General features: G+C 51.8%; 2 protein-coding genes across 7 annotated transcripts in view; one reads left to right on the top strand and one right to left on the bottom strand.

The window, feature by feature from the left end:
* Nucleotides 1–7,058, top strand: part of POLA1 (DNA polymerase alpha 1, catalytic subunit) — a 188,086-nt gene extending 181,028 nt beyond the window's left edge. For 3 of the 5 annotated variants that reach the window (XM_042035842.1, XM_042035871.1, XM_042035861.1), the window contains exon 37: nucleotides 5,024–7,058. In XM_042035842.1, coding sequence (XP_041891776.1) covers nucleotides 5,024–5,196 — 173 coding nt within the window. In that variant the 3' untranslated portion in view covers nucleotides 5,197–7,058. The remainder of the gene's footprint in view (nucleotides 1–5,023) is intronic. The other 2 variants (XM_042035852.1, XM_042035881.1) reach the window with 1 other exon arrangement.
* A 3,010-nt stretch (nucleotides 7,059–10,068) lies between these two features.
* Nucleotides 10,069–18,012, bottom strand: ARX (aristaless related homeobox). 2 transcript variants are annotated; one of them, XM_042035829.1, is made up of 6 exons: nucleotides 17,732–18,012; nucleotides 15,919–16,639; nucleotides 14,604–14,649; nucleotides 12,614–12,683; nucleotides 12,355–12,529; nucleotides 10,069–11,378 (listed from the first exon to the last, which is right to left on the bottom strand). In XM_042035829.1, the coding sequence occupies exons 1-6, from the start codon at nucleotides 17,922–17,924 to the stop codon at nucleotides 11,138–11,140; spliced, it is 1,446 nt and encodes a 481-aa protein (XP_041891763.1). In that variant the 5' UTR covers nucleotides 17,925–18,012; the 3' UTR covers nucleotides 10,069–11,137. The 2 variants fall into 2 exon arrangements, with proteins under 2 accessions (XP_041891763.1, XP_041891756.1); XM_042035822.1 differs by having other exon boundaries at nucleotides 12,355–12,683.
* Between the last annotated feature and the right edge of the window lie 351 nt (nucleotides 18,013–18,363).

Genomic DNA, 18,363 nt, shown 5'->3' with positions numbered 1-18,363 from the left:
CAACAGCCTCTCTGATTCTGTAGGACTGTGTGGTTTAGAAGTTGGTATGGGTTGTGAGGTTTATTTTCTGCAGCAAAAGACTGAAGACTTATTTAAGACTCACTTAAGACTTGGGTTAGTAAATTTCCTTCTTTAGACCAATGAACTGGCATTGCTGATAGATATTTGAGAACAGCAGTGTCGTGACAGAATAGTTTAATGGCTTTATAGCCTAATTTGATTGTATTTAATTAGAAATAAAAAAGTAACTGTGTTAGAGGCTTCCACGTCTGTTCATTAAATTGCTGTTGACTTTTTTCATTGACATTCCATAGATGACAAAGTTAAGGTTAACAGTATAAATAGGGGTGCTGTGGATTATGCAAGGGGAACCCATGCAATTAAAAAAAAATGGCTTACATAACCTGATATAATAGACAGAATATTTATTTAACTTGCAGTAAATTGACACACCTCTAGACAGAGACAATTATGACTGACTGTAAAACATCTGACAGAATCAATTATGACTGACTGTTGTTTGCTACCTTTGCACAGAAATAAATGAAACACAGATATTTGGAACAGAGACTGCTGCCTGTGTGTCTAAGCTTGCTGTAATTAAAATACAATAACCAGTAGGCGATGTAAAAAATTCAGGAGCTAATTTAGTATGTTCTTTAACTCCTTAAATAAAAGAGTGATAGAGACATGATGCTTTATGCAGATGATACTCTGCAGGGGGTTTTGTGCATTCCCAGACAAACCAACGTTTTGGCACTATGCTCATAGGCACCTACGTTGTTTCTCACATATCTGGTGCAGATACATACACATAACAAAGGAATGTGATATATTTTTTACTTCTCACTCTGAAGAGGAGGTTATCAACAGAATAATCAGGGAGAGAGAGTTTAATAGTATGACACAGTTTGGTTGTCCAGTCAGAAGGAAAAAAACAGAAGACTTTTACAGAGCCACATCTTAAGGAGTCCAAGAATTAAAGTTCTTCCTCCTGGCTATCAGGTTACTTGGTGTCATTTTAGTAGAAATTAAGAGAAATTGCAATGAATGGAAAACATGCAGTCAGGTATAGATAACCTCCAAATATCTCCATCCTTGCTTCCCACATCTATACAACAGCACTGGGTAAATGGATTTCAGGAACCTTTGAAATTTAATTTTTTTTTTTTTACCTTAATAATATAAAAATGTACCTAGGTAGCTAAACAAGGACTTGGATGGGGTGCTAAATTTGACAGGAACATCCAGAAGTTCAGACTGTGCTTTGTGAAGGGAAGGAGAGGGCAGTTACATTGAGAGGTGGAAGGAGGGATTACCTGCGTGCTTGGTGGTATGATTCTGTAATATTTACCAGACTCAGTGATTTACTAACTGTAGAAAATACAGTACCTGAATTTTAATTGCATACAGTCAGAAGCACATATTCTTTATTTCTATTAAAATAACTGTATTTTTAATTTTTATATTTGTACTGATAGTGTCTTTTGTATGTTCTGCATGTGTATAAATATATCTCATTATGTATAGCCATGTATACCTTCTGCAGCAGTGGTCATCTTAAAAGATTACTGATTGCCGCTGAACTTGGATGTTACTAAAACAATGATGGGGTGATAATGGATATAGAACTACTTCAGAACATGACTGAGTACTGAAAGGCAATTTCAGTCAGTTTGTATAACTTAGTTTTCAGAAGGCCTTAGGTGTGTTATTGATTAAATTCTCATTTAGGAAGAAAGTAGGAGCTCTTATATGCATCTCTAAGTTGGATGGTGTGGTAACTCAAAGGTATCGACTGGCTGTGTGATACACGACGGTCACAGTTGTCTTTTACTCAGAGGAGCACAGAGTGATGCTGGTTGTCATTCTTACTCTGCTGTGTGGCAGCGTAAATAGTCCCCTTTCTAACCAACCTGGTGGGAAAAGTCAATATCCCATCAGCAAAGGAGGTAAACACATCAGGAGCTGTGTCCTCTCTCATCTTCCCCTGCTCTGTATTACTACAGTTCTTTAAATCTCTTCTCCCCAGTCATCAGATGCACTTGTGTCATTCAAATGCATGGTGCTGCAGACACAGCCCTGCCTGCCTCTCCTCCCGGAGCTCCCGGCTCCCATTCTCTTATAATTGAAACTTAAAATTGGCCTCATTACTTCAACGAGGCCCCTCATATTACTCCTTTTTTTTCAGTGCACCCTTTCCTGCCTGCCTCTACGAGGGTAATTGCATCTAAGAAATGTTTGAAGCATACTGTCAGAAAGGTTATTGCGTATAATTTGAGTTTAGATTTAATGTTGGGGGGAGCTGGGAGCTTTGTTAGTGGGATGGCTGAAGCCCTGAAGCCTGAATTGGAGCTGTACATGGGCCTGTATGTATGTTCTCTACTTTCAGCCCTGGTTTGCTGTTTGCCTTGATGTTCTAATGATTAATGTGCCTTCCTGCGCTGTTCACATGTTCCAGCTGTTTGCATTGATGTATTTTACCTTGGTCCCTCCTGAGCTCCAGGAAGCTTTAAACTATTTTGGCCTAGTTTGGAGGTACAAGGATGGTATTTTCCACAGTTCCTTGGTGTAAAGAGCATGGTTTGGTTAACATGAGCAGTTGCATGTGAACCCACTTACTGTATCATTAATCTTACAAATACATAAACAAGTTAGAGTTCAATTTGTGGCAAAGTGGGATTGGTGTTTTTATGGATGTGGTTAAGACAATTTTCAAGTTTTGTTTAATTTAACCCTATAGTTAAATATTTTCAGGATCGTTAAATGTGTTTATGCCATAGTGACTTCAGCCTGTTAATGAACAGATTCACATAAGCAACTTTTTTATTGTATTTGAGGTGTAGTTTAAGGAAAATTCAATTCTGCTAATAGACTTTAAGTCATTACTGTCTGAATAACAGTAAAAATGTGGTACCTTCAACGAGGCATCTTCTTCTGTTTGCTTACTGCCCAGACACAAAACTGAGTATGACAGCACAATACATAACTTTTTCACAATGATGCATGAAAGATGCTTATCAAAGTGCTTTTAATCAGTGTATTCAGTTACTCAGTCTGGCATCATTAATTTTAATTTTAGTTTAATTTTTAAAGAGTTGATAGCTACATGCAAAGCAGTTGAGTTCAGTGGAACTTCGTGAATAACATGGAAAACCTAAGCAGGTGGCAATTGCTCAGTAAGACATTGCTGTTTGTATTGTATGCAGCGACAATCTGCTGAGCTAATACTAAAACATCTGAGGCTCTGCAGAAATATTTGTAAATCCTCAGGGAGGAGAAATTCACAAACCTCAAAATTGTAATAGCTTTTTCTGGCACTGTGCCTCCCATCCCTGCCATCTCCTCATGTAGCAGTCCTTGACTTGGCTGCTGCGATGAAGCTGTGTTTGATGGGACACCTTCATCTCAGTCACATCACAGAGGTGAGTAGTCACAAAAATGAGTCATTTCATCCCTTACATGGAGAGACTCAAAAAACCCAGTGTGTCCCTCTCCCCCAAAACCTTTTCTTAAATAAACTTGGTTGTTTTTAGAGACAACTGTTTTTTCATCTTAACTTGTGCTGCATAGTAAAAGCTGTTTGAGAGGGGATGGAACGCTGTTAAGTGTTCCAAGACAAGGAGGGCCAAGAAGGTGTCAGGGAGAAATGAGGCAACAGCTTTCAGGCAAAGCTATTGAGAATAGAATGATGGTGTTGGTTGCTCACAAGACACAGGCTTTACCCTGCTCCTCAATGGCTTGAGATCTTGACCTGTAAGTACCTGCTCTGGGCTCTCCTAGTTCTACTGGAGTCCCTCCAGTTTAAAAGTGGGGAAGCTGCCTGGGAGGACACCTTGTTTTGCAATGTTTGTGCTATCCAGTGTTCCAAGGTGTAACTGCAGGAACAGGCTTCTGGGTAGGATCTGGTGTTCATAGAATGTGGAGTTGGTTGGAAAGTAGGACCACAACTGTACCAGATCTGCATCCACTTGGCATTGCTGTATAATAGAATAGTGGAATATTTTGCTCTGTTATTCTTTGTCCACAGCTTTTGTAAAGGAAAAGCTGGACAATCACCCAAACAAAATCCCTTGGGATTTTTTTTTTTATAATGGCATAAAACTTAACCAAAAAAAAAAAAACCACAGCAGAAATAAAACAGTTTGGTCTTTGCTGCTGAAATATGTGCAGACTCATGCACATGCACATGACCTTGCAGACACATAAAGGTACAGGTGAGTAAATGTCTTGTCCTCCAGACATCTCTTGATCAAGCATTTGGGAGCCTGTTCATTCATGTGTCCGGTGAACCTGCCATCTCCTGGTTGAGAGACCAGGCATCTTCTCTCCATTTTAGGGTAAAGTAGCAGGGAATTCCCCTTGTTTGTGCTACTTCCCTTTTCCTTCTAATGCTGAGAATCGCGATTCCCATCCTGCAGATAAGGTGCACGTGAGAGCACACAAGGCTGGTGATAAGTCTGTCCCAGATTGCACCAGTGTCAGTATTAACAGCAGGGACAAGGGACATGTAGCGAATGTGAATTGTGGTCTCCTTCACTGCTGAAGCCACTGTGGGGCAGAATCTCTCCCTGCTTCCAACCCCTGGGGACTCTGGATAGTTCTCACTCTAAGTTAAGGCACCTGCCCATTTTAAATGAGATCCTTTCAGAGCCAGCCCAGCTATTGCTCACTTTCTCTGCTGTGACTCAGTGAACCCCCATTTCACCCAGTTAGATGACAAAATTGCACCAGGGGTGGTTCTTGCCAGTTTTGCCCCTGCACCCACACTGGTGGGGCTGAGGGAGCTTCAGCCTTGGCTCCATGGCCAAGGCTCACCATGGCCCCTCACCAGCTCGTGCAGGAAAAGCAGGGAATGCAGCAGAACTTGGGAGAGCTTGCCACAAATTTGTTTTTTGCTAACTATGACATTCACCTCATTTTGAAATATCATGATTCACAGCCTAATGAATGCAAAAATCCTGTCTTTTTGTGGTCATTTAATCCCTCTCTGTTTTTTGGTTTTTCCCCTTTGTTCTTCTAGAGTATTTGAAGAAGAAGCCACTCAGGCCAGAAGTCTCTGAGGCCTACAAAAGACTGAAGAGCACCGTAGACAAATGCCTGTCCATGAGTAGCTACTCAGAAGTGAACCTTGGCAAACTCTTCACCATCAGTATAGGAAGATCTGTGGGAGAGTCCAATAATGAAAGACAGTGATTGATTAAAAATGGAGGGAGCCTAGTCCCTTGTTTATCAGTAATGATCTCTTCAGCAATACTCTATTTCAGTATGTACAATGATGTTTTAATAATCTTGTCTCTTTGGAGGAGGAAAAATGGGAGATAAAACAGGATGTATGATTCTCGTGGACATGAAGTATTCAAGGTGTTTTTATCCTCCTTTCTTTTCTTCATTGAGAAACCAGGGTTATTAAAATACGGAGTAGTTGATTTTTGCAATATATTTTGTTGTGTATTTAGACCTATGAGGGAAAAAGGGGTGGGGGAATTGCTGCTTTAATTGGATAATTCCCAGTGAGAGTTGCTGGAATGTAAGTGATCCTAGACTTTGCTCCAGGGTATTTACTAGAGGTGCTCTCAGGAAGCGAGGTTAGTAGAGGTCTCAGTAGGAGCACTAATGTTTTGCCTTTTCACAGTTTATCTTCTTCCTGATCATAAACATACCAATTAAAAACAATACTAAACCTAAATGCATTTAAATGTCCTATTACCTTCTGAACAGAGGTAGGGATGCTTTACTTTGAAATTCATTAGAGACTGAAACCTGGAGGTGCTAAAAATAGGGACTATCTTTTTATTAGGAGTCTTTCCAAGCATCTTTAAGCATAGTATTTTGCCACGTTGAAAATTTCTGTGTGGATGTAAAGACAATGCACATGAACAAAACCCTTTTCACACAGAGGATACAAATCTGTTTCATTTCTTTCCATGAAAATTATTTGAAAGTAAGCAATCGATAGGGAGAAATATTTTTGGGATGACATTGTAACCAATAACGGGAATGGAAAGCAGCAAATCATAGTTACTGTTCTGTAATAATTACTGTGTTGGAGGTTTTAGTTTTTACAAACAAATTGTATTTTTCATTTACTTCTGATAAAACGACAAGCAGATATGACAAGAGAAGAAATTTGGGTACATGCTTTTGTACACAAAATATTGTTTTACTCATGTTCACCGTTAAGTTTGCAATGTGATATATTAATGTATGGTTATAAAAATTTGCTTTTAAACAGTGTAAAATGTAAAGTTTTTTTCACACTTGAAGGAAAAAAATAAAGTTTTCTAGTAAAAGAGAATTTGATTCTATGATCTGATGGTTGAAAATAGTCCATGCTAGGTCATATTACTGTGGACTTTTCCTGGTCTTACAGAATTGCTTGTGTGTCTGTTTTTAAGATGAGCAACCATTAACAAAGGGAGCTTGAAGAAAAAGTAAGAGCATCAGCATGAACATGTTGGGCACTGTAAGGAAACGTGTCTGTTTGTGTTAAGAGTATTTTAGGATACTCATTTGTCCCTAAAGTGGCATTTGGAAGAGGCTGTCTGTCAGTATGGGTAGTGTCTCTTTGAATATGCCTGATACACAGTCATCTTCCTAGCAACTTTTGGAGCTAAATCCTTTCATTTCTACTCACATGGAATCACTGCAGTGAGAAATGGAACCTACTCAGTCTCTGGTATCATGCAGGTGTTGTCCCACCCTGGTGAGCTATCAATCCTTCCCAATGTGTTTAGTTGGGTTAATACTGTAAAACAGACTTTATTTGGAGTCTCCTCTTGGAAAGAAGATGTTGCTGCCAAGATGACATACTGAAGTTACAGAACTTCAAGAGATCCTGGTTTCTTGTAAATTCACACAGGGATTTTTAGATTTTTTTGTGTGTGGCCCAATTAGGATTATGAAGATATTACTGATATTAACTGGGTAGAATGCCTTAGGAAAGTGAAAAAGTGTGACCTTCTCCTCCAAACATTAGGTATACAAATAAAATGGATAGATATGGCATAACCTGACCCTGTGGCACTTGTATGTATCTGTATAATTACAGCTGAAGAGCCTGTTAATTTGCAAGTTTAGGGATGTTTAGATTAAATGAGAGTGTTGTGGAATGACTGTGTAGGGTGCAGCAGCACAGAGTGGCCCTGCGAGGGGCTGTTCCCCCACACACCGAGGTGGAGGAGCTGTGAGTGGCAGATCCACAGAGCCCCCACCACCCTGGCCAGCCACAGTCCAGGGTGGTAGGGGATGGGAAATGAGGGCTTTTACCCCGAATGGAGGCTTTTTTTGATTCCTCTCAGCAAAGCTGGTCAGATCAGAGCTGAAGTCTTGGCAAGGAGTAAACCGGATTTTTTTTTCCCCTCCCCTCTCCCTCTCTAATCAGCTCTGGGCATCGTGCCTCGTCTTGGCCCCGCAGAAAGGCTGGGAAACGCAAAATCATCTTTATAGCATTTAATATTAAATGGAGCTGGTAAATGCTGCGCTGTAAATAATTTGGGAAACACTGAAGTTTGGAGGTTTGCGTTCTGAGGCTGGTCTGGCCTGAATCGCCTTCCCTTCCTTTCCCTCCTCGTATCCCCCTCCCCCACCCCGTGCTGTTAAAATTAAGGTTTGTGTTTATTTGTATTTATTTGCAGTTGGGGAAGAGGAGTGTTGATATGTGGAACCGGTGGCCAGGTTTCGCTGATGACATATGCGATATGAAAAACAATTCCCATCCACAAACACGGTTACTGCTGTGCCAAAATCCCTCTTTTCGCCGCCAAAGGCAGTTTTCTAAGGCCGAAGCGGAGCACATCTTCCCCTTCGAATCCATCCCCGTCTTCTGCAGAGCACCTTAAATGTGCCTTAATTGAATAGTTCTCCCGCACCCTCCTTATAGCAGTTTAATAGATTAACTCATCTGTGCCAGCTTCAAATTTCAGATTAAAATTCCTTCATCCCGAAGGCAGCATTATCAGGTTGTTGGAGGCTGTTTTCAAACCTTGGTTTTGAATAGCAGCGGCTCTGCATTAATTTAACCACTAAGCTAATAAGTAGGTTTCGTTTTGTTATGCTAAGCTTTATTGCTTTTCTTTTGATCAGAATGGTGTTGTTGAGCAAAGCAGCAGACAAGGCATTCTTTGATGAGGGAATTAGCGCTCTATTCTTCCTCTATTATTCATAGCACAGTGGAATATGTAAGTACCTGAGGGTGTCAAAGGAGAGCAGGCTCTATTGCAAAGTGTTCGCCTTGTTTCTCTCAATAGCTGACTATGAGATGATAAACCGCTTAATACACTGCACTAATTGGATGAGAGCAAAAAGAGATGGGAATTAAGGCACGGCGAAAGGAGAAAGTGCTACCAGCCTTCATTCACTCTTTCACCACTTTAACAGCACCAAAGGAGGCACAAGCTTTCTATAAGCAGACTAGGGGTTTTGTGCGGAGATAAAATGAACCTGTTAGTGGATTCAGGTAATACACTAATTATTGCACAGTATAAATACCACTACTGGTTTTATAACACGGAGGTAAACTTCTTTTGAGAAGGTTATAGGATTGCTTGGCAGCAGTATAGATCCTAATAAGGGACCAGAGTAATAACCCCCTGGATTAACAAAATTGCTGCTTGCAGAAGTATGATTCGGGCTTTTACGAAGATTTCAGCAGAATGAATAAAAATGACTGAATGACATTTCTTAATGCCTAATGGCTTGATAATGATTCCCTTTTCTTTAAGGCAAAAATGTATATTTCAGGCTGCACTGTTAATAACGTCCAGGGAACAAGCCTTATTTTTCCGATAAATTTTTTTTCGCGCCTATGGTGGGTTTTTAGAACTCAAAAATACGGCTGGGGGCGGGCGGGGTTGTGGGTGTGGGATGTGAAATGCCGTGGGCGGAGGGGGGAGCTGCGGGGAAGGGTCGCAGCGGGCTCCCACGCGCGATGCTCGCTCCAGCGGCGCTTCCCGGCCGGTGGCTCCCGGAGCCGGGGTCGGCCCGCGGAGCAGCCTGCCGGGCCGGGTTGGGCCCCCTCGGTGTGCCCATGGGCTCTTCTCTGGCCCCTGCCCGCCTTTGTGGAGCGCTGCCGAGATTAGACCAAATCACCCCAAAAAAGTCCCCCACACACCAGCGCTCCGACGGCCCGTCCGGCCCCACGGCCGCTGCCGTCGGGTCCGGGGCTTGGTCGGGGGAGACCAGGAGTCATCACGGCCGGGGAAGGGCCGCGGGGAGTGCGGCCGGGGGGCTTCCCGCATTTCGGTCCCTGCTCCGTGGAAGAGGCAGACGGAAAGTCTGCGTCCAAAAAACAAGTAAATAAAAAAGGAAGAAAAAAGAAAAAAAGAAAAATAAAAAGAAAAAAGACGAGGAAAAAACCACCCGGGGGGTGTTAAAGGAACAGGGAAAAAACGGAAGTTCACCTCGAGGAGAACGAAGGGGCAGGCGCAGAGAAACTTTTGTGACCCCAAAGGTGCGGGGGCCGTCAAGCGTTCCCCAAAATTCCTGTTTTTCTCCCCCGCCCCCGACTTTCGGCAGCGGCGGAGTTTGGGGCTGCCCCGTCCCCGCCCGGCGAGTGCCGGGGGAGCGTGGGGCGGCTTCCCGCGGTGTGGGAGCTGGCACCAAGAGACGACCCCAGAGCACCCCGCGGTGGGGAGCAGGGGGAACACGCCACGGTGCCCACGACAGAGAGCGGGCAGGTACGGCCGCAGGTGCCCCACCCGACCTCGCGATCCGCAAATCCCCTCGCAAACGGGGCTGCCGGCACCTCGCTTCCCCCCGCCCGAGCTCTGGCCGCCGCCCCAGCCGAGCGACCCGCGCCCACCCAGCCCCCGCGGGCGCGGTCCCCGGCGCTGAGGTTGGCGGGGCTCAGCCCCGGCCGCCCCCGGCCCCGGGCGCCCGCAGCGCGGCACAGGTGGCCCCGCAGCCCCCGCAAGGACTGGGCTTTTTGCTTTTTCTTTTGTTCCTTTTTTTTTTTCCTTTTTTTTTTTTTTTTTGTTAAACATATATTTTTGTTTATTTTCTGAACGTGGCACTTCTCCACCGGATAGCAAGGAAAAGTGTTAACAATAACGACATTACACGAAAAAGTACTGTACCATCGCCTCTTGAGGGTTTCAGAAACCTCTACAGTTAATAAGTTAAATAAAGAGTTTGTACATAAATATTTGTCTAGGAACCCTATTATATCTACAACACAGTAAGAATCTACAGAATGACAAACTTTTACAACACTACACTGAGTGCAATTGTTTTATAACATTTCAAATATACAAAGCTCTGTTCTTTTTTATAACAATGGTATGTACAGAATCAATAATCACAGTTTAGTGACTTAAACAGTCCATATTCTAGCAGTGTATTTCCCTTTGGTTTGATATAAAAACCTTGGTTGGTGTAGTGATAAAGAATATAACAAGAAAAAAGATATATCCTTTCCCCTAAGTGCACTGGTTATCTTACAGCATCAAATTTACTTTCAGTCTGCACTGGCAGCATCCTTGGTTAGCATATGCAGCTCATTGCAACATGTAAAATAGTTCTCCAGCGCTTCTAACAGACCAACTTAACATCCTAGGATGTTATTTTAAGAAGATGTGGGTAGCTTTCCCCCTCTCTTAGCTTCTCTATTGTTTTTTTTTCTCTTTCTTAATTACAATTCTATTTCTTTCTTTTTTTTTTTTTTTTCTTGCCAGATAAACAGAAGGAAAAATACTTAGTGTACGAAACGCTAATATATAGTAACTTTTATTAGGGCTTTTTTTTTCTTTTCTCTTTTTTTTTTTTTCCCCCGCCACTTTTCTTGCCCCCTCCCCCGTAATGTTCACGGAGGAAATGGACACGTTGTACATCTCAGAAATGTACCAGCCAAGGAGTTACTTATTCAGGAGGTTTTAAGTGTCGTTTCACTCGTGTGAGGGCTGATGCGAGAGGCACTCTCTTTCTCCACGTTCCTAACTTGAGAACCTACTACAGTCTCAGCTGCTGGTCCTCTTTCTTTTTAAAATCATTATTATTTTTCCCCCCGTTTGGTCTTGATTCATGCTGTCTGAGGTGACCTTTATTAATTCGCGTATTTTCTCCCCTCTTTTCTCCCTCTCTCTTTTTTCTCTCCCCCCTAAAAAAACCTAACCCGCACCCCGCGGACGGCAGCCGTGCCTTAGCACACCTCTTTCCCCGTGCTGTTCCCCGGGAGGATGTTGAGCTGGGTGAGCTGGGCGGCGTGTTCCTTGGCCTTCAGCCGCAGGGCGGCGATGCTGGATGCCCGCCGGTCGGCGGCGGCGCTGGCAGGGTCCCCCAGCCCCGCCGAGCCCACCGCGCCCTCGGCGGCCGGCGCCGGCTGCCGCAGCAGGGCCGCGGCGCTGGAGGCGCTGCCCAGAGGGGACATGGTGGAAAAGAGCCTGCAAGGGAAGCAGAGACGGCCGTCACCGGCGCGCCGGGGACCGCCGGCTACCCACGGCCCCGGTCGCCTCCTTCCCTCCAAGCGCGGACGCGAGGGGCTGGAAATACCCGACGCCGGACCCGCAGAAGATGTTTTTTAGGGGGGAAAAATAAAAGGGGGGAAAAATAAAAGGGAGGAAAAATCGCTGAGCCTGGTCCTCCCCGACTTGCCATAGTGCAGGCGGCGGGGAGGGGGATGCGCGGGGGGAGCCCCCCGGTCGTGGGCAGGCAGCGCTCGCTCCCCCCGTTCCCCGGACCTGTCCATCCTCCGCCTGCCCCGGCTCCGCGAGCAGCGCTGCCGGAGCCGCCCGGCGCTTCCCGCACTTCGCCCGCGGACTCTCCGCCTGGAGAAGCGTGAGGACGGAGCACGGCTCCCGCGGGAGCTCGTCCCGACACGAACCTGTGGAAGCTGCTCAGCCCCACTCGTGCTCGAGGCTAAAAAAAACTGTCCATGACGGACTCCACGCGGCCGGAGTGGCTCACGGCTTCTGTTCACGACGAATGGCCAAATACCAGCAACCCCCGCCCCGAGCAAAGCAGAGGCCACGCGTGCACACAGGGCAGCCCACGCGAGCGTTTAGTTTCTGCGTGGGAGCACCGCTTTCCGCGGGCCTGTGCATCGGGGACCCTGCCCAGTCCGGGCTCCCGCGACCGCCGCGGCCCGGCCGCCCCCACGGGGAACCGGCGGCCGCGCGGGGGGCGGGCGTGGGGGCTGCTCCCGCCCAATCAGCGGCCTCGACTCCAGCACGTGACCCTCGCGGCGCCCAATCGGCGCGGGCTGCGAGGCGCTCCAAGTTTGAACGCCGGGGCGGCCGCGCGCGGGGGTCCCGCGTGGGGCCGCGATCCCTCCGCGCGCGCGGCCCCACAAGCGATTCCCGGCGCCCTCCGCCCCAGGCCGCCCTCCCCCGGTGCCGGTCGCGCGTGGGCGGGCGGTACCTGCCGAAGGCGGGGCTGATGAAGGCGGGGTGGCGGAACACGGCCGCGCCTAGGAAGGTGCCGAGGCCGAGCGGGGTCCCGCCGGGGGGCAGCGCCGCGGAGCCGGGGGGCGGCGGCGGCAGGCTGGGGAAGGCGGCGGCCGCGGCGGCGGCGGCGGTCCAGGCGGAGTCTAGAGCTGGGTGATGAGGAGGGAAAGGACTAGCATCAAGGTATGGACTGAGGGGGTGAGTTGCTGACAGGGGACCAGGGAAAGGCAAACCTGGGGGGTGTGTCTGAGCCCCAGCCTTTTCCCTCTTCCGCCACTTAGCCCTACGGTTCTGGAACCATACCTGAAAGCCAAAAGAAAAACCGGTTTTAATACGCCTGCCCGCGCCCTCGGAGGGGCGAGCCCCGCAGGAGCCCCGCACCGGCCCGACGGCGACCGCTCCTCCGCCGCCCCCGAAGCGGGATCACCCCAAAAGGGTGGCCACGTGTGTCGGGGCCGCGCTGAGCCCGGGTTGTGCCGACCCACGCCGGGGGCCGACACGCGGCTTTCGGTGACACCCCCGGCCCCGTCGCGGGCCCTGGCTCCCGGAGGGCGCAGCAGTTCAACACCCCCGCACACGTTTGCGGCAGGTCGGCCGTGCGGGCAGCTGTCGGCGCGGGAGGCGGCTCCCGCAGCGCTTTCGCTGCTCCAGAACAGCGGCAATACAATTTCCCAGGGGGACTATGCGTGAATTATTCTGTACTCACACCCACACCGCGACTTTTTTTTTTTTTTCGTTAAAGGACATATTTACAAATTATATCGTTTAGGGATCGTCGACTTTTTTTTTCCCTTCAGATTTAAAGAAAGGGGGGAAAAAATCGTAATTTCACTGACGTCTGAAACGAAGAAATAATTTGTGAGGCAACCAAAGCAGCAAATATAGATTTCAAGGCTGCCCTTTTAAGATCTATTTTATAAAAGTTAGTTAGGATGCCATGGCACTGCCATCCTTTCTCTCTTTTACCCCTCCCATTAAGCAAAAATCGTGAGATAAAACGGCTTTAAGCAGGAGAGAGGTAGAGGAAAATAAACCGTATTTCAAAGGAAAAAAAATCCCTTAATAACCAAGTGTGGGGCCATCAAACGCACCTAAGGACAGAGACTTTGAGAGAGGCAGACGTTTGTAAATCTTTTGAGGTGGGGGCAGAGTTTTTCCCGTTATGCTCGGCTTTGTGAGCTCAGCATGAGACCCTTCTTTCTGGGAAGGCAGAAAGGCAGCAGCGCTGCGGGTCTCTCTGTACAGTTGTTCAGTGGGAATTGATCTCCACGCACGCCTCTCTGGATACCCACGAGGAAGAGGCATTGTGTTCGTGGGGAAGGCAACAGCCTGGCACGGAGGGAGCGTCTCTCCCCGCTAAAACTCAATTAGCAAGCTGTCCTCGCTACAATTCCCCCTTATTGAATTAATAAGTCTGAGTACACCCAAAGGTAAACGAAGGGACTCTCATAATTCATATTCACTTAATTACATCTTCTGCCATGAATAGAGGAGAGAGAAAGGGGGTGTCTTTCTTTTAAAAAAGTTATTTAACTTTCCCACGACTTGTTCCCCTGAGCTGAAAATACTGATTTGCTGTCACATCTCTGTTTGACAATGGAGAAATGTGTCAACAGAAAGGAGGGGACAAATCTCATCATTAGCCCCTCTAATGCAAGAAGCTGTTGTGTATTAAATGAGCCATATGGAATTTATTATGCTTTATCAGCGCCCGATTTTAACTGTAAAGTGATTTGCTCAGCTTCAAACCCAGAGACATCTGTTTTCTGTTGGCAATCAGGGCATCCCAATGTTTATCGTCTCTTTGGTTATGAGACCCGGGTTGGGAAATGCACTCTGGTATGGGGCGGCAAACACCTTTAATAGCATTGCACTCACTCACTATTAGATCAATGCAGGCTTATTGCTATCAAAAATGGGAAATCAAATAGCATTAGCCAGCTCCTTGTGCAGGCGGAGAGGAAATCAAACAACATTTCGCCTTCAAATGGCCCTGTTTGTTCTAGCACTAAGTGGGCTTTTATGAAGCCCGATTGGAGATTTGATGGCAGCCAAATACCCGACTTGCGGCCGAGCGGGTTTCTAAGAACCGAAGCCCCGTGGGGGCCCTGAGTTTTAATCACACGGGGATTCGCCAGCCGATGGCTCGGCCCAGGCGGGGCCACCCTTCCCCCGGGCGCCGCCGAGGGACGCGCCGGTCCCGGTCCCGCCGCTGCCACTCACCTGCACTCGGGCTTCTGTCAGATCGAGCCTCATGGCCAGCTCCTCCCTGGGGGAGACACAGACGCCGCCGTCAGCCCGTGGCACCTCGAGTCTCCCGCACCCGAAATCCCGGTGCCCGAGGAGAGCGGGGCCGGGCCGCAGGCGGACACCGCCTGTCGCTGCCCTCGGCCCGGCTCCGGGCCGCCGAGCTGGGCACCTCTCGGGACTCTCGGGATTTGGCATCCCCTCCCCGCCGCTCCCCAAATTCGGCCGGTCCCAGCTGCAGCTGCCGTGTAGGCACGGCAGCCGGGCAGCTCCACACGGAGGTTCACATTGCCACAATTAGGGCAAATCGGAAAACAGTGTGGCACTGGACAATCGCTCATCAGCTCCGTGTCCCAGAGAGGACCATTCCCAGCATAACCGGGACCCTGCCGCGGCCGGAGCCCCGCGCCCTCCGGGCATGAAAAGCCCTGGAGCAAAACCCAAAGCCGTAAAAAAACACCAACGAAAAAACCGCGGTATGCTCATACACAGCCCGGGCAGCCGCTCCCGGGGCCGGTGCCAGGCGGCGCCCCGAGGTGAGCCCTGCGGGCGATGCGCGGCTCCGAGGTCCAGGGAAAAAAAAACCCAGTGAACACTCCTGTTCCAACGCCCTCCTCGCCCCCGCACTGCCCGGGCAAAACAAACGAGAAACCGGGAGGGTCTTCGTGATCGAAAAGTGCGACTTTGGGGACTCAACCCCCATCTGGCCTTAAGGCGGGAGGGGGGAGCTGCAATTTTCGGTCAGCGCGGGGAGAGGGCTGGCGGCTTTGCCTCCCTGCCTGCACTTCCCTCAGAGGAGCCGCTGGCCAGACCCACCACCAAGCTCCCATTTTCAACGAGAAATTGCCCCCGAAAGTGCGGACGGAGCCGGGCCGGGCCCCGCTGGGCTCTCTGGGGGCAACTCCGGGCAGCGAGAGGCCCCGACGTGCCGGGCCGGTATTTTTAGGCAGCGGCGCTTTGATCTCTGCTGCTGCCGGGGCTTCCCCGGGCCCGGCTCCAGCCCACGAGGAGCGTGTAACCGATCCCGGCGCGGCCGCGGTGAGAGGAGGGGTGGGCAGCTCGTAAAAATAGCCCCCAGCGGCGGCCTTCAGGCGGGCCTGCCCGGGCTCTGCCGGCCCTGGGTCCCCGCTGAGTCCGGCCCTGTTCCCCGTCTCCTCCCAGCCCGGGGGTGCCCGAGGCAGGATTCACCTCCGGGGGCGGTTTGGAGGCGGGGGTGCAGCACACTGAGGCCCCGTCCCATCCCCCCGGGGTTCGCTCACTCCGCGCTCGGCCGGGGTCCCGGCGCCCGTACCTGGTGAAGACGTCGGGGTAGTGGGTTTTCTGGAAGGCCCTCTCCAGCTCCTCCAGCTGGTAGCTAGTAAAGGTGGTACGGTAGCGGCGCTGCTTCCTCTTGAGCAGCCCCTCCTCGGAGTCGCTGCCGGCCGAGAGGCAGACACTCTCCTCGCCGTCCTTGCCCTCGCCGTCCTCGGGGTGCAGCAGCAGCTCCTCCTTGGGGGACAGATCCCCGCCCTCCGCCCCGGGGGCCGCGGCGGCGCCCCGGCGGGCATCCTTCAAGAGCCCCCCGCCGTCCTCGCCCAGCAGCTCCTCCTCCTCGTCGTCCTCCAGCTCCTCTTCCTCCTCGTCCTCCTCCTCCTCCAGCATCTCTTCGTCCTCTTCCTCCTCTTCTTCCTCGGCGGCCGGCGCGGCAGGGCCCGGCCGCTCCTCGACGTGCGCGGCGGGGCTGCCCAGCTCGTCCCGGGCGGGCGGCGGCGCCACGAAGGGCGCGTTTTCGCGGTAGCTTTTGCTGCGGCTGATGCTGACCTGGGGCGCCTGGCTGATCTTCAGCGTGTCCCACGGGGCGGCAGCGGGCACGGGGCCCGCGCCCCCCTCCGGTCGCCCCTCCGGCCGGTCCCCCCGCGGCCCCGCCGCCCGCGGCGGCAGCAGCCGGCCCCCGCCCGGCCCGTAGAGCCGGCGCAGTTTGGGGGGAAGGTGCAGCTCGGCCGGCTCGAAGGGGGGGCTGCCCTTAGGGGACCCTGAGCCATGAAAGTGGCGTGGACGGCCGCAGCAGTCGAAGGAGCGGGCAGGCGTGGCGGGGAGAAGGGTGCGGAGGAAAGAAAGAAATTAAGAGAGAAGGAGAGACACGGTCAGAAGGATCTGCGCGAATACAGCCCAGGGCAAGAGCTCAGTCCCACAGCCCTCCTTCGTGCACCATTTTCCACCACGTACCGAGACAAGACCCCCTGCCTCGTCCCTCAGGCTGGTCCCTGCCCGCGCCGCTGCTGCCGGCCTGGGAAGAGACTCCTCCCGGCTGCTGAGCCCGGCCCAGCGCCCCGCTCAGGGCCGGGACAGGCTGCAGGGGCTCCGGTAGACCCGGGCCTACGCCGGCAGCTCTCCGACAGGGGCCAGCGCCGGACCCCATCCCACACGGCGGGGCAGCGCTGGTCCCACTGCGCCCGCCCGGCATTCCTCCGCTGGCTTTTTTTTTGTTTTGTTCTCCCCTCCTATCGTCTTCCCCTCCTCCCCAAGTCTGGTTTTGGTTTTGGAGGCAAGAATCCCGCCCGCCGGTGTACGCCGGGAAACGCGGGAGCGAGGCCGCCCATGAGAGCTGCCCAGCCGGGCTCTCCGCGGCTCCGGAGGGGGCTGCTCCCAACTTGGGGCTGGGGGCGGCGGCTGCCGGCGCCCCGTTATCACCGCCCTGGCTGCTACCGGGCGCGGCCCCAGCTCGCTCGCCCAGACCCGTTACAGGTTTAATGCGAACGGGCGAGGCTTTCCCCGTACAGATCGCATCTCGTACCGGTTTATTTTGGCGTTAAAATTACACCTATATCGAAAGTAAGAGCAGCCTAAAGAGCTCGGTACTGGGTATCCGACCCCCAGGGAAAGAATTGTGACGAATTCCGGGCACGGCTCCGGCCGCGCTTCCTGGCAGCACAGCAGCCGCTAACGAGCACGGTAACGGAATAACGGCGGCCGCAGTTCCGAGGCGGCGCCCGGCCGTGGGTGCGGACGGGGAGCGGGGCCGGGGCCGAGCCGCGGGCTGTGCAGGGAACGAGGGACACACAGCCGGCCCTGCCCGACGCCGGAGAAACGGGACGGGACGAGCGGGATGGGACGGCGGGGCTTACCTTGCGCGGCCTTGTCGGTGTCGGGGCGGGCGGCGATGGCGGGCAGGGTGGGCGCGGTACCGAGCAGCCGCACCTTGCAGGGACTCCGCCGGCCCAGGATGCTGTCGATGCAGTAGGACGACAGCAAAGTTGGCGATTTACTTTTGCACTCAGGGCGCTCGGCGCAGCTCTCCTCCGGGTAGGGGCCGCTCATGACGGCGGCGGCGGGGCCGAGCCGTGGGGCCGGGGCGGGAGCGGCGGCGCGGACGCCCCCGCGGCGCTGCCCGGTGCCGCCGGGACGCCCGTCACGGGGGGAGTGAGCGGCGGCCGCGGCGCTCTTGAGTCCCCTCGGCTCCACGTGCGGGCAGCCGCCCCCTGATTGGCTCCCGCCGGAGGCCGGGCGGCCGCCGACAGACGGCGCCCGGCAAAGCCCGGCTCGGACCGCCCCGGATCGGCGCCCGCCCCGAGTCACCGCGCTGCCCCCCCCCCCGCCCCGCCCCACCCCTCCCGCCGCGCTCCGCCCCCGCTCCGTGGGGGAGGCAGCCGCCGGGGACCCGCTCGGGGGAGCCGTCGGGGGCGGCCGGGATGGGCGGCGGCGGAGCCCCCGTGGCACGCCTTGCCCCGTCACCACCCCCTCGCCCCGACGGCGGCCC

The sequence above is a fragment of the Corvus kubaryi genome, unplaced genomic scaffold (assembly GCF_017639235.1).
Source record: "Corvus kubaryi isolate FWS band 111438036 unplaced genomic scaffold, C.kubaryi_AGA036_p1.0 133, whole genome shotgun sequence".
NCBI classification, from domain to species: Eukaryota; Metazoa; Chordata; class Aves; order Passeriformes; family Corvidae; genus Corvus; species Corvus kubaryi.
This window is presented reverse-complemented; position numbering and strand designations above follow the sequence as displayed.

Coding starts and splice junctions, on each gene's coding strand:
- ARX (XM_042035822.1), bottom strand. CDS start 17,924: ATGAGCGGCCCCTACCCGGAGGAGAGCTGCGCCGAGCGCCCTGAGTGC. Junction 14,650..15,918: donor TACCCCGACGTCTTCACCAG/GTACGGGCGCCG, acceptor TGTCTCCCCCAG/GGAGGAGCTGGCCATGAGGC. Junction 12,684..14,603: donor TGACAGAAGCCCGAGTGCAG/GTGAGTGGCAGC, acceptor TTTGGCTTTCAG/GTATGGTTCCAGAACCGTAG.